At 36.2% G+C, this 16,077-nt stretch overlaps 1 protein-coding gene across 1 annotated transcript in view; it reads right to left on the minus strand.

Annotated features, from left to right (window-relative positions):
* Positions 1 to 16,077, minus strand: part of LOC145991069 (uncharacterized) — a 167,179-nt gene that overhangs the window by 48,483 nt on the left and 102,619 nt on the right. Inside the window, exons 9-12 of the mRNA XM_083126790.1 lie at positions 12,892 to 13,083; positions 11,373 to 11,493; positions 7,875 to 7,960; positions 2,642 to 2,720 (exon numbers count right to left, since the gene is read on the minus strand). Of these exons, the coding sequence (XP_082982916.1) occupies positions 2,642 to 2,720; positions 7,875 to 7,960; positions 11,373 to 11,493; positions 12,892 to 13,083 (478 nt within the window). The remainder of the gene's footprint in view (positions 1 to 2,641; positions 2,721 to 7,874; positions 7,961 to 11,372; positions 11,494 to 12,891; positions 13,084 to 16,077) is intronic.

Genomic DNA, 16,077 nt, shown 5'->3' on the forward strand with positions numbered 1-16,077 from the left:
GCTTGTCATCTTGCTTTGGTTCAAAAGGTTCAATTGATTACTGAGGGTTTGCTTCCAAGTGATTGATTCATTGGTTTGCTATATTTTACTTCCCTTTTGTGCCACTTTTGGCTAATTGTGAAGATGAGGATGAGTGATATGATGAAATTGGTGAATGGACACTCACAAACATCTATGCCCAGGCCGGGATTCGAATGTGGGACCCCTGGCATAGCGCGATGTGCTAACCACTCTGCCACAGGGGCCGACTTGCTTCCAAGTGAACACATATCACTTGTCACCAATCACGTGTCGCTTCAGTGAGAAATCTCCCAAAAACATCATTACACATATCAGATGTGATCTAGGTTAATGAATTTCTGCCAGATTTCTTGCAACTTGCAGGCTGTTAAGCATTCTGACTGAACCTAAGTGTAGTGTTAAATGTATTGACAACATTAAGGTACTTTTGTAGGGTGACCAGACATCCTCTTTTATCCGGACATGTTTTCCTTTTTAGGTGTCTGTCTGGCGTCCGGGCAGATTTTTTAGAAATACCTAAATGTCCTCCTTTTTTTGGAAAGAGTATAGAATTGACCATAGCAAATGTGCTGCATTGACAATCCTTCCACATATAACGGTCATCATTTAAGGCATAGCCTATGACTTGGGGCACGTTAGTATTCGAACAATGCTCACCTACCTACCTACCTATTGAACACGATCACTTTCCCGATGGAGTCATTAGTAGGGAGCGGATTTATAGGCACTAAAAACCTCGGCAGTCAAATAGGCACCAAAATGATGAAAATAGGCACTTAAAAAGGCACTGAAAAGGCACCCTAAAATAAAACCGACATTAAAACAGGCACTGAATGTGAACTTATTTCAATTTTCTTCTTACAATGCACAGTTATACAGTGTTAGCACTTCAGTTTATACATAAAAGTGCACTAACAAACAGTTTTTTGTTTTCTTTAATCGAAATTCACATTTACGGGAATCGTCAGTGAAAGTAATTCTCACAAAAAGAGATTGTGCTAACAACTGTGCGAATTTGAACAAATGATGAAAAAAACAATTTGTACCATTGTAACAAAAAAAATAATTTAAACAATGTTCCAATTGAGACCCTCAAATCTGGCGAATACTAGATTTCAGTCAGTACAGCATCAACAAATCCTTACATCCTTCAATGTGGGGAAAGCCAAAGACACGTAAAGAAAGCTGAAGTATGCAAAAATTGCAGAATATATATTTTTTGACACCATTAAGCAAAATAGGCACTAACCCTCAAAATGGGCATTTATAGGCACTATAAAAATGTGTTTTCGAACTATAAACATCATGAAACGAACCTTAAACTTTAGGCCATATGATTTATTACAAAGGCATAAAAATGACAAATAGGCAAAATTCCGCACCGTAGTCATTAGTATTATTCAAACTCATTGCTTCGCCCTCGGAGACTGCTGGAACGCATGTACTCTGTGCAGTTCCTTTTTAATTGATTGATTTGGTTTATTTTACTTTGCTTTTTTGCCACTTTTGGCTAATCGCGAAGATGAGTATGAACGATGATATAATGATTTTGATGAAGGGATACTCAAAAAGAACACCCATGACCAGGCCGGGATTCGAATCCGGGATCGCTGTTGTTGTGGCGTGGTGTGCTAACCACTCCACCACGGAGGTCGGCCAGTTCCTCTTCGAGTTATACATCCGCGATACAGAAACGCGTAGTGAGAATTTTGATTGTTAAGTAATATTTTCTTTCATGAAATAACGAAGCAAAAGTGTAAATTCAACAACGATCTTGCAAGAAAATATCCAGCTTTTAAAGGATAGGATGGAAGAAACAAAAATGAGGTAAAGTGTAAGGTGGCTGCTACTTTCCCTGCTGTTGAAAGAGTGCTAGGAATGTTCGTGCCATTAAAATCAATTTCACTACCCAATCTAAATTACCTAAAATTTTAATTTGGTTTTTGGAAATAAGTTAAAGCGAATCTTACTTGTTACATTTGTATTAACTTGTGACGAGATTTCATGCAAATATCCAAGAATTAGAAAAGGAGTAATATTCTGTGCTTCAAATTGTAGATATTCTTTGTCGTTTGTTAAATAACAGATTAGGAGATTGCTTTCTTTGCTTAAAGGTAAGAGGAAATTATTGAAAGAGATCACCTGAAAAGTATCTGTGAGCATAATGTTGGTAAGATTTTTTTATATTGATTAAATTATGAGTAATGGCAAATGTGTTGCTATTTTTTGCGACGTCCTCATTTTCATGACTTTGTCCTCCTTTTTCGCCATGCTCAGTCCTCTTTTTTGAAGGTATGTATCTGGTCATCCTATACTTTTGTCTCAATGGAAGTTGGAAAAACACTTTCCAATTTTAACTTAAGAGTTAAGCTGATTTATCACATCTCTAAAATAAGAGAAATCTTGGTAAATTTGGCAAACATAAACAAAAGCAGGATGCAACGGAAATTAAACACCAGTCTATTTCAATCACCCAGGACACATAGACTCAAAAATATACGTTTGTGTGTGTGTATATAAGTGAAAATTGTTCTTATTGTACACAATTCCTGGTAATTCATCTAATGTAACAATCACAACAATGACACAATTAATTTGATATGTAAGTTAATTCACTTACCTTGATCAGGAGGGTTGTTTGACATCCATCTTCCAAGGAAAGTTGATATTTTATTACCTTGTTTCTCTTCTGATGAATTCTGCAAAAGCAAGATAATTATCATAAACTTGACATAATTTTATTTTATCTATATGCATTCAAAATAAACACGTTTTTTTTTCTGCCAAACTTGTTAAATATGTTAAACAATTACAGAGAAACTTAGTACGCACATTTTCCACGAAGTTGTATTTAGTTTGTTCTTTTGCATCAAGCAACAATGCAACAAGTTCTAATGAGGATGGTGGCAGTGGGCACCAAAATTAATAGGACAAATTAAAAACTGCTTCATGGAAAACGTGAATAGTAAGTTTCTCTGTAATTATATACAACCGCTCTCTCATTTCCCAATGAATATGAATATGTCAAACAAATTACAAATTACAAAAAAAGGAAACTCTTTTATTGAAGCAATTCTTAAATTCTAATTCAAGTACTAAAATTTCTAGTTCTTGGAAATCGACAGCATTATTCACTTAATAATTTCTGGCAGAAAACATTTATCTATTTGTCCAAAATGTGATACAAACAAATTAAAAACACGAGGTACGATCAAATGAAACTCATTTGTTTCAAGTGGTTTGCTACTGTCCTGGGATCAAGATCACATGGTATGTGGTGTGATAGTCATCTAGCATAATGAAGGGCAAGGGTTACCAAGGGGCTTGTTGTTGGGAGATGCATGGTCAATGTGCATTAAATCGCACACATCGCCACTCCTTCCTATTTTTCGAAAACATAGTTCACTACTATTGTTTTCAAGTAGCTTCCCATGGTAAATACAAGAGCTGGATAAAAAGTAGTGGCAACAATGCTGTCACATTTGAGTCATGAGTCTGTGAGCTATGGGGCTGCAGAAGTGGCACATGGTCGTAGTGCACAAGACTGTGGCCAGGGAATACGTGAGGCATGTGGTGACAACATTTCTTGGAACACCACCTTCATCCCATACTCATGCAAAATGTTACCCTGCTAAGGCTGTGATGGATCCCCTGCATGACCGGTATTGGGACCACCTGCTGTATTCACCTGATATGAGTCCATGTGATTATGATCTCTTCACAAAAATGACAGAACTACTTCACGGGAAGCATTGTAACACAAGAGAAGACATCATCTGTGCCATAGGAAGTCACCGCGGGTCATCAACAGAGATGGACCCACTGTGTACGATGCCTTCCACAAGTGTGGCAGAAGGGCATCGACATGAGGGGCAATTACATTAAAGCAATGTAACTAGCGTTTCCCGTGCCGATAAAGGCTTGTACAAATTATAGCAATGTTGCCACTACTTTTTATCCAGTCCTTATACAGGGTGGTGCACAAAATGATCCCCATTTGTTCTTTATTTTACATCTAAGATGAGGAATCATGTCATGTGTACCAACAAAAGCTGCAGTATTCATTGGAAAAGTAGTGTGATGAAATGTGAATAGTAATTCATGATGCTGCCACTAGGGGGTTATAGTAGACAACATGGCAGACAAAGGAAGACTTATGACTAGATTTAGTATTTTAGTATATTTGTATGTTTTATTTACAAGGGTACATTGATATGATTTGTTAAAAACTATGCGTTCTAGATTTTTTGGGGTCAAATGGTGCAGCTTTTATAGTGCATATTTTGGAGGTTAGTGCATATATTTAATGTTAATGCATATAAATGCATAATTCAATTAACGATTGTACATTTTCTACTTTTTAAAAACTTCATTCACTGAAACCGGTTCCTGGAAATGTGTGGACAGAATTTCCTGGTTTCGAAGTTAAAATTAGCTTTATCTTTATCACATTATCAGAGGAAATGCCTCTCTGGAATTTCCAGCGCCATGTGCAGCGGGTGCGTGATTCACATCGGATCGATACAAGACCTGCCACCTTTTCAGGCATAAATCACTGACCTCAAGTAGCCAGTTGAGAAAGTAGTTGTGTTGTGTATACATCGTGTGCAATGCCAAAAGAGAAATCTTCAAAATTGTTTCTCCTGAAGCAGTGGATTGCTGGTGATGGAAGCCTATCAATTAACGGAGAAAATGTCTTCTGTAAAGTCTGCGCTAAACGAGTAAGTATTTTGTAATTTTGATTTTTTCTTTGCGGTAAGAGAAGGAGTTTATTATTTTTCCTGCTAACTAGCAAATTTGGAAAATTTACCAAAATTGTATAATAGATTTACGTAAATGTGGATCAAATATTGCCTGGCCCTGGCCCCCTCTAACAAATTCACATGATTGAGACCGATTTTTTTTTCATTGAAGATTTATTTATTTTTGAACGCATTTGTGTTATTGGGGCAAAGTCAAAACTTTCTTCCACCAAGGGTATACTTTTTAACTTTACACCCTAATGCCAGGGTTGGAACTAATGGTAGAATTAGAGAAAAATTATCCTCTCTCAAATGTGAGTGTAGGGTTCTTGCATTTGTCACTTAAGCTTGACCCCCAACAAAATCTGGTCTCATTTTACGTTCGATACTGAGTAAATTGGGTCCTGGAGAAGCTAAGTGTATTCAGGAAGCTGTGCAAGCCAGAAATGCAGACGATATCAAAAGTCAAAGCTCAATTCAGTCAACTTCGAAAGTGAATAACACAATTGGAAGAACGTGGCCTAGGACTCTCCGCCTCATTGGAACTCTTCAAATCAGTGACAACCGAAATTTCTCCAGGGGCAGTTGGAGCAGCATTTATTCAAAAGGCAGAATCAATTGTTACAAACAATCCAGAATTAAAATTTGTATCACATGTTAGTCAGGTGCTTCAAGGAAAAGGGAATCAAGACTTTCCAGATTTCTCAGCAAGTGACACTTCTTCGTTAAAATATTGCCCTCTAACAAGTTGTGAGATGGAAAGAACATTTTCCTTGTACAAAAATGTGTTAAGTGACAGGCGAAAAATTTTTTGCCACAAAATCTTGAAAAAAAAACAACATAGTTGTGTATTGCAACTCTAAAGGTCAGTAACTTTAATTCGGAGTCCAAATATTGTTTCATCGTAAATAGAGGTACAGTTCAGTGTATTACAATTTCTTGTATTACATGTCAAATTTAGTCCAATTGTTGTTTTATATTAGGGATGGTCCGGTATGAAATTTTGGACGATACTGATAAAGTACCGATATAAAATTTACTAATACCGATAACCGATATTCTACTGATCCGATATAAAATTAGAAATGGTCCTTGAAGAACCTGAAAGGTTCATTGACCTCCCTAATAAATGTGTGTTTCAAGATGACTGTAGAGAAAAAGAAATTGCATATTTAGACATTTACTTTTTTAGAAAGTAGGGCATGGAGATTATCCATAGAAATTACAACAAAATTGCAGAATTTTGCACTAAATTACCAGATATTTATCGATATATCGGATCGGTAAAATAATCGGTAATTTTACCGATAAACCGATATGCCTATATTGGCAGACACTGATAGAGTACCGATTAATTGGTTCCATCCCTATTTTATATAAATAGACGTAGAGTTATATGTTAAATTTTTACATACATCAATATCTTATGCCACTGTAACTCATTCACATTTGTACTTGCAATAAACTTGATCATTTAAAGGCAGAATTTGTTATTTCATATTTACTTCTTTATTGCATATTTTACGGCATATTATTGCAATTTTTAGTGCATAGTTGCATGCATATGTTGACATTTTTTAGTGCATATCAATCCGAAATTTACTTATGACGTAACAGCAACTGTGCTACTTTTTGCTGAAACAAAAAGTATTGTTGTGACTCGGAGGCATTTTCGTGCACATCCACAAACTGCAGTTTCGAATGGAAGGACCAGTATGGGAATCGAAGCGTGTACATTCCCCTGAGAATATTGAGGATGTTCAAGTCACTATGCAGAGGAGTCCCGGCAAATCAGCTAGAAAAGCAGCAATACAACTAGGGATATCAAGACACTCTGTTCAACATATTCTTAAAAATGACCTCCACACATATCCGTACAAGATTACCATGGTGCAAAAACTCACAAATGAACACAAACAGCAGAGAATTGCCTTCGTTCATTGGGCTGAGGATAACAACGCCAACACTGAACAATATTTGATTTTCTGACGAGGCACACTTTCATTTGGATGGTGTGGAAAAGATTTTCCGAAAATAGCTGCAAGATTTAATGGAACTGAGAAGACTTATGTTATGGTTCAAGCTGGAACTCATATGTCATAGGGTAATTGGTAACATTGTTGTTCGCTTGACTGAGGTTACCAATAACAACAGTGGTCATATTGTGCATGTATTGCAGTAGTACATTTTCCCTAAGTGTAACCTTTTTTTGGTGATACGTTTCATTGAAAGCTTCTTTATAATATAGTTTTTATCCAAGAACAAAATGGGGGATCATTTCGTGCACCACCCTGTAGATGACATGTTCAATTTAGCTTGGCCAATGTATTGTTCTCTGCATGTACAGGTGCACAAGGAAACACCAAAAATGTCTAGTAGGTTTCTATCTTAAAGGTAGAACTATACCGCGTTTGTTACAACCTGTCCCCTTTCCCGCGCTAGGGAGCGCTCGACAGTTTCGGTGCCAATGAGAAACTAGGAAAAAATCGTCTGCTGGGCAGCGAGGAGCGAATGGAAGCCAGAAGAGAGGCACTTACGTAGACGCTGTTGCGACGTTGCGTACTTTAATTGGCTGCCTGGCTTTGACTTTCCCCAGCACCGAGAAAAGCCAGGGAGCAACTAGCGTGGGAACCGGGACAGGTTGTAACAAACGCGGTATACAGTGTGTAAATTTTAATATCATTATTAAATTAAAATTATGGTTACTGAAGATCATGTGCTAGGGATTTAATTTCAATAATTGGCTTAAGCCAAAGGTGTGAAAGGTATTATAATTAAAAGAAGCAAAATGTTAACATCTGCGACAGACAGAGTGGTTTGTTCCTCATTTTCTTACTTGATGAAGACTGTTTTGAAACCTTTGGAATATTGTGTTATAACCAAATACACATTACAAAACCCAATAAAAGTAATTTTCAGCTGTAGTTCCTGAAATTGGTAAAGTTTTATTCTTCAGTTACATAACAGTAACGTGAATAAAAACACTAATGAAAGCACACATTCAAAGAATTATTACTTGTAAGTCAAGGCCATCAAACAGGTTGTAAGCTCATGCAGTTTAGAATTTAACGTTTACCTATTATTGTTTATTTTACCACGTTAAATACCTACCTTCTTCTTTCTTGGTGGAGTGGAAACTATTTCTGGTGAAGTAGGTTGCATTGGAGGGGGAGGTGGTTCCGTCAAAGGCACCTGACCTGAAAGAGTAAAAATACACAATATTCAATTCATGCTCAAATGATAAGCTGGAACTAGCTCATTTAGCATTACTGATTTATGACAAGATATTATCTTCTGCCTTGTTCTGGAAAGTATATTTCATCACTATACAGGCTACAAACTTTTCATACACATCACTACACCCAAAGGAGCTGAAAGAAGAAACCTCATCAGGGCTTGCTGGGTACAAAAACCATAAAAACAACAAAAAAACAAAACAAAAAAAACATGGTTTTCAAAGTTAGCCACAGTTTTATAATAACTTATACTTGTATTTCCTATCGTATGTGGACTTACAAGCAATGTAAAGATTTACTTACGTTTCTTTGCATTGCCTGAAGAGGCAAAAAGAACAATTCTTACAGCATTTCAAATCACAATCTCTAACACAGAACTTAATATAGTATTAACGTTGTACAAAACAAATGAAAATACGTTAAAGTTTCAGCAAGTAATCAATATTTCAGCATATTACCAAAAAGAAACAGAATAAATGCAAACCAATAACACCATTCTGGCATTCCATTTTCCGTTACCACGCTCCTGTTAATTACCCTACCTTCTTTTGTTTTCCAACACTGCCCATCATTAGTTGAAAATATTCAGGCAAGTTCATACATTTCCTCTGCCGTGATGGAAAAGTGACGTCAACACTAACAGATTATAACCCATTTCCAAAACACATGTACAAGTTTCAATAATAACATTACCAGTCTAAATATAGTTGTCTGTGATATTCTGAAAATTATTTGAAATAACAAACATTTAAAAATCTTAACATTTTACAAATATAAAACCTTAAACACTCAGTACAATAAACTACATATTGTGCTAAAAAAAATAATAGTTTTGGACTGCAAATAATACAATTTCAGTTAAAGCAAACTATTTCACCACATTCTCTGTTGTAATTTACAAGTATGTTTCAGATAAAATGCAGCAACTTTAGAAACTAAACAATTGTATATTGTTGCAAAAGAACAAAGAAATTATCAATTGTATAATGTATCTGTGTATGACATCAATGCTCTGTACTAAATCTCACTTTTGTGCAAAAATACCCGGATTCACTCTTTTCCCCAGCAGATTCAGAGAAAAGTAAAAGTAAAAGTTCCTATTAAGCAACTTGGTTATTAACAGCATTTACATTATCTTTTTCATACATTTTCACTCATACTACATCAGTATTCTCTTTGTCTTACGGAAATGCTCGTTTAATGCAATGAATGTTGTTGATGCATCTACAGGACCCAGCCTCAATGAAGAGTGCGGGGGGATGTTGCTAAACCTCTTGAAACAATGTGAATGCACAAAGATAACAACAGTGGTGCCAGAAGCACAAAATCAGCAAGCAATGGAAATGTGTAATGCATTTGATGAATGCAACTTCATATTATTCTCAACTGCAGAACAGACAGGCTTACAACCATGATTATCTCTTGCCAAGTGGTGGTCATGCCATGCTTTGGGATGTTGTATTGTGGTTTTCAGCATACCACTCCATGTAAAGATTCAAGGCATTAACTATGAAACCATTTTGGGCAACCAAATTCGATACCACTGCCATTCACATGGTTGGGACTGTCCAAATATACCAGCATGAGGACGAACTTACATTCTTAGTCTCCATAATCACTAAGCTTGAACATCATTGAGCCACTGTGGTCATGTTGGAAAACAGTATGTCCCATTACTTCCCCTGGCATTTCAACAGCAACTATAGGGTGGTGAAAAGGTTTCTGAGACTTGTTTTCAGCTATTCTTGTCGTGTTATCTAAGTTTTTCTTTAAACGTTCATGTTTTGTTTTTTTAATTCCTCATTTAATTTTAGGCTAGAAAGTGTGGTTGCATTCACTTCCTCGCTGATGAATTGAAACAAAAGCAGTTGGAAAAAGCACACCGTTTGCATTGGTTGGTTGGTAGTGACCATCTTCAAAGAGTTATTTTTACTGATGAAAAGATTTTCATTGTGGAGTGTGTGTATGACTGTTAAAACCGCTGTCAATTACTGAAGAAAGGATAGAAGAATTACAATGCTGCAAAGTTGTTGCTCACTGTCATTTTCTTGTGACTGTGGTGGTTTTGGGTGGCATTTGTGCAACAGGAAAAATGCCTTTTGTGTTCATCAATCAGAATGTCGAAATCAACATTGCTGCCTATGAGCAAATTCTTCTCAGACATTTTGGAACCATGAGCAGCAAAGCTCGTCAGTGAAGATGAATTCATGCTTGAGCAAGACTGGACTCCATGGCATTCAGCTCAATCAATTGCAATGTGTGAAGAGATATTTTGTGGTTTTGGGGGCAAGATGTTTGGCCTTCAATTTTGCAGGATTTGAATGTCGTAGATTACTCCACGTGGTCGATTTTGGAGAAGACATTTTTTGTGTTCCATACAAGTCAGTTGACGCACTCAAAATAGTTACATGGCATGCATGCATTACTGTCATAAGTGTGCGACCACTGCCAAAACTTTTCTGAGACTACTTCGCACATGTATTGAGGTAAAAAGAAGTAAGTTTGAGTGCTTATTGTAATTTTCATTTCTTTTATTGTTATTACTAGTCCAATACAAGTTTCTCAAAAGCTAGTGATTTAAATTTATTTATATATATAGCAGTTTAAGGCTGTTGAAATAAATATTATTTTTAAAAAGTATCCAAACTTTTTTGCCACCCTGTAGAGCAAGTTCTGCATTATTAATGTTATGCGTCCCCTTACCACCATTCAGGCGTTGTATGCATTCATTCCAAGAAGGATTCAGGCTGTTTAAATCCTAAGGGTGTCCATACTGTATTAGATCAGTTATTCCTTCTCTTCTCTGGTGTTCATGTTAATTTGTCTCGACCCATAATTTCTTATTTTAATATCAATCAAAATGCACATAATACTGTTGAGTGTAATCAGATAATAATACTACAATATTCATGGGCCTCCCCGATGGCGCAGTGGTAGCATCGTCACCTTGTAATCAAGGGGTCCTCGGTTCGATACTCTGTGGAGGCACATAGTGGTTCGGATCCCACTTTAAACTGTAGGTGCAGTCCCGATTAGCCTTACTGTGCATAAAGTGGACTTAAAACACCAAATCAATGAATCAATCAATCAATACAATTTTCATGTTTGATAATCATCTAACACATCTGCAAAAACCCTGTATTTTTCCAGTTATCACTTCCTCTGTAACGATGAAATTTATTTTATCTTAGGAAAAAAGGAAGAAACAAAATGGTACTTTAAACTAGACACTTACATTTTCATTTCAAATTCATAACTAGCTCCAATAACACCATGATGTGATGTGCCAAAATCTTGTTTTATTTCAAATTCAAACAGAACTGAACTATCAACTATTGTATTTACAAAAAAAACTGTTTTCAATTGTACTTACATTTCAGTTTGATCGGATTTGGTGGTAAAGGCTGCATTCGTGCTCTTGGCTCCAGATACGATTCAGAGTCATACATGTCTGATTTCATTGGAGGTGGGTTAGGATGAAATCTCCATGAGAGCTGTAGTTAAAAGAATTGTCCTCTGTTAATGGAATACCACGGCAGCCAATAGCGACAAAATGACATGAATTTTCTTTTAATGCCACTATACAACATTTATCATTCATACTCATACTGCGTCAGATTGGTGGACTATACAAGTTTTTTCATGTTGTATATTAAGGATACAACATGAAAAAAATATCCACTTTTTTAATTTTTCTCTTTAAATTGAGGGTGTGTCAGCACCTAACCATTTTGCATTAGTCACATTATATGGGGAACAGCCACTTACCATAACTAAAATAAAACTGTGGACGAGGAAGTGAAGTCAGCGAGTGTTGGAATGCAGAGATGCGGTAAGAGAGAACACGGTGGCTGGGACAGAAAACTAGGAGAAGTGGAAAGTTGAGTATTTTACCCTTTGGCTCAGACTTTTGACGTTCCGACGCTATGCAGGTAAACCTTTCTCTACACCTAGCACTACTTGCCATTGTGTTAATAAAAGTTGTCAGTGACAACTGCATGGTCATTTCCATCCCAGAAATGAGTTTCATCATCCCTTGAAGTCACAAAAGGCTACATGGTGGAGATGCTGGTTACAGATTTTCCAGGGTGCAGGTATTTCACAAGATTTGCAAAATGCCACACAAAAATGGGAGTTAAATAACATGAGGGCTGCCATGTACCTAAATAGTTAATGCTCTGGTCTATGATGAGTATCCCAGATGGTGGGAGCCCCCAGAATTTTAGTACTGACTCAGCACTGTGCAAACAATTGGGGGAGCTAATTGAAAAGTAGTAGCAGTGGGGTTCGATTTCAAAAGCCAGCATCATGGAGTTTTGTCTTGGTAAATGCACTGTTAAGCTGAGAACTTGGTATATGGATTTAATTATTAAATAATAGCTACATTAATATTCTAAACGACTGATTGATTTGGTTTATTTAACTTTGCCTGCCATTTTTGGCTAATCACAAAGGGACACTCGCAAAGAACACACATGTCCAGATTGGGATTCAAACCCAGGACCACTGTCATCATGACATGAGGTGCTAATCACTATGCGACAGAGGTCAGCTAATAATATTATAAAAATATGCAAGAAAAACTCTGGTAAATTGATGCAACATATGCAATGGAATACTTACATTTAATATTCATACATATTCTGAGCAACTTTCAATTGTTATAATATTCAAGGATTGATATTAGTAAGAATCAGTGGAACCTTGATTTTACAGTTTCCGGTATTATATATGAAATCTTCATGGTCCCAAAGCAAAATTCTAAAAAAAAATCCTTGGATTTCACATTTTTCCACAATTTAAGCTGTCTCACTATGATCCCCTGAACAAAATAAAATCGAGGTTGCACTGTAGTGAATTACAATTATGTTCTCATCAAGTCAAATACTTACATCCTCCTCTATTGACTCATATTTATCAGACTCATATCCGTCGGGTTCAGATGCTGCTTTCGGTATGTTGGTAGAACTAGAGGAAATTGAGCTCAAAGTACTGGTAGAAGCAGTTATTTTCAGATTATCATGTATCATCTGAGGAAGCTCTTCTGTATCTTGGTCAAAGCTCTCATAGAAATCATCATCAAACTGAAACAACGGATTAAAGGCATTTAAAAAGAATCCCAAACAATGAAAATACTGTACATACAAATTACTACGGTCAATTACAAAAATCAAAATTTCAGTTCAAAAGCTGAGCACGTTTTGGGTTCATGTGTTAAAATGATGAATAAAATCGAAACTTTTGACTTTAAAAACTACACTGGGTGTGCACGAAAATATAAACTTCTAATATCATATTCATAACCTTCACCCATGTGAAATGCAATGAGGCAAAAACCAAAATTAACTAGCCTCATGTTTCCTACATGCAGAACTGTGTGCAGAAAATATATACAGAAAATGAATATTGGACAGAAAACTCCCACAGCTTTTAAAGCAGTGCAAAAAGTGTCAGGTAATTGTCCGCAAGTATATGACAAAAGGAAAAAATCTGTATTTTGTGTCTAAAAATAAATAAATGATATTTATGTATATTTGGGATGTTTCTTGGCAATTTAAGCTAAATATGTTGTTGACTTTTTGATTTTGTAGCATTGCTTTTCCGCCACTTTTGGATAATCATGACAATGAAGATGAGTGATAAGATGCAACTGATGAAAGGATATTCACAAAGAACATTTTCGTTCCGAAAAGAGCATAGATATGGCAGATACGGCATCAGCTCCCTCAGAACCGACGGCGGCTTCGCCCAAGAAGTCCTCAAGGCGAAAAAGTCAAGAACGGCTTCTTTGCATCCCAGGACATCCGAGATGGTGAACAACGCTATCAAGAACTTGAAGGAGTGTGGAGGCTCTTCCCTGTAGGCCATCAAGAAGTACATCTCCCAGAACTACAAGGTCGATGCCGAGAAGCTCGCGCCCTTCATCAAGAAGTACCTGAGGAGCGCCATGGCATCAGGTTATTTGGTGCAAACCAAAGGAAAGGGTGCCTCCGGATCTTTCAAGCTCAGCGCTTCGTCGCTGAAGGGGAAATCGGAAAGCGGGCTGTTTCGAAGACTAAACACTTGGCTCCCAAGGAGAAGAAACCGGCAAAGAAAGAGCGACCAAAGAAGACAGACAAAAAGAAGAAGACAGCTGTTGCAAAGCCAAAGAAGTATCCATCGAAAGTGAAGAAGGCAAAAACGTCCAAGAAACCAAAGGCTCCAAAGCCAAAGAAGGTTGCCAAGCCCGAAGAAGGCTGCACCAAAAAAGAAGTAAAATTGTTGAGCACCCTGATTTCAAAAGATTATAATATTTTCCCAGTGCAACTTACTAAAAGTAAAATTGGGCAATCATGAAGTTTCTGTGTGTTCTGAATACTACTTTAGCCACTAGAAGCGCTATTACTGAATTTGCTTTAAAACTACTTCAGTGCAGGAAGACTCAAACAGAGCATCAAATGTTTAGAGAATAGGTTAAAGGTGTGATTTGCAACAGCACATCATATAAGCGATTTCAGGAGTCACAACACAAATGCTGCACGGTGTATAGTGTGAGATTGTATATCATTGGATATTTTGCATGCTGCAAGGGGTGCCTAGATTGAAGGTTTTTTTTTTATACTTTTCACTGTATGATTACTAGAACTTTGTGTGTTGAAGTACTGATGTTTCGAGTTGTGTTTCACTGAAAGTACCCATTAAAGAGTCATAAATAGCATATTATAATGAAGATAATCATTTATGTATGCTCTGTACTTTTAGCGTTATTTCATTATTGAAATTTTATTAACGTTATTGCTGTTGAAAGCAGTAAACTTTTCCAGCTTTAAATTAAATTTTTAGTGATTTTGCACAACTCACAGGCAGGGTTCGGGGTGGGAGGGGGGGTTGCCACTAGGCTATCATAAGCAAGGAAAGTTCTGAATAAACCTACGAGTTCAACAATTGGTCGTGAAATTTCTACATCATAGATTTTAAAACACAGGAAAAATGGGTAGACATGAATTCATTACCAGTACCTAGGGACATGACAAGTTGACAAATAAAAAATTGCACACAATTTTGCAAAATTTGATATTATAATATTTGGCATGAATCTTAAAATTAGAAAACTGTTATCAACTTCATATATTCTAAACTAAGATGTAATTATAGTTTTTCTTGTATGTACGCATTGCTTGCATTATAGAATTAGTTTCTTGTAGTTTACGGTTATTACAAGCATAAGAAAACAGTTTTTCTTTGTGACGTTTCAGGAGAACACACGCTCCTTTCATCAGACATTTATTTTCATTTTGACTAAAGATACAGTTATAACAATGGTTAGTAATTTTTAAACAAAAAGAATCCGTTATATAATGGACGTTGTCAATGTTACATTGTTGTAATATAGCAACTTAACTGTGGAAAAAAAACAAAAAAAAAACAGTCTGTTGTATTTTTATTTGAGATTTTTTAAATTATGAATCCCAAATATCATCAGGTAATTCAAATTCATCATTGTTTTCACACAGTCTCTTGATGTTTTCTGTTACATTAAATTTCAAAGATGGTGGCTTACTCCATTTGTGAAAAAGAAAACTCCATACTGGATCTACATTACCATTTTCATTATTTAATTTATTCCAGTGTTCTTCTGCAATGATCGAAGCTTCCCAGACATTCAACTCTGTGTTTCCCGTTAATCTTTTTAAAACCCTTCTCTTTTTAATCAAATGTTTCTCTTCGATGATATGAGTTGACAAACCTGTTCTTGGGTTTAGATTTATAATGTCCAAATCGTGTTCGTGCCATCTTATTGCCATTTTCCTTGCTGTTTGTCCCACATAATCCTTTGAACATGAACAACTTATATTATATATTCCTGTGGTTTCCGCATCTGGTAGAGAGTTTCTCATTTTGAATTCATTAAATGTACATTCCAAACTTCTTGGTGATTTAAAAACAATTTTGAAATCAAAACTTCTGAAAATTTTTGCAATTTTATGTGAGAATCCCTTGTGGAATGGAATGCACACAAATTTCTTTTCAACAGATTTTTCATCTTTGTCTGTATTTCTCTTTTCCTTTAGTTTTCTTGCTACTTGTTTTTTGATTTG

Source organism: Lepisma saccharinum, chromosome 8, assembly GCF_977018435.1.
Source record: "Lepisma saccharinum chromosome 8, izLepSacc3.1, whole genome shotgun sequence".
Classification (NCBI taxonomy): Eukaryota; Metazoa; Arthropoda; class Insecta; order Zygentoma; family Lepismatidae; genus Lepisma; species Lepisma saccharinum.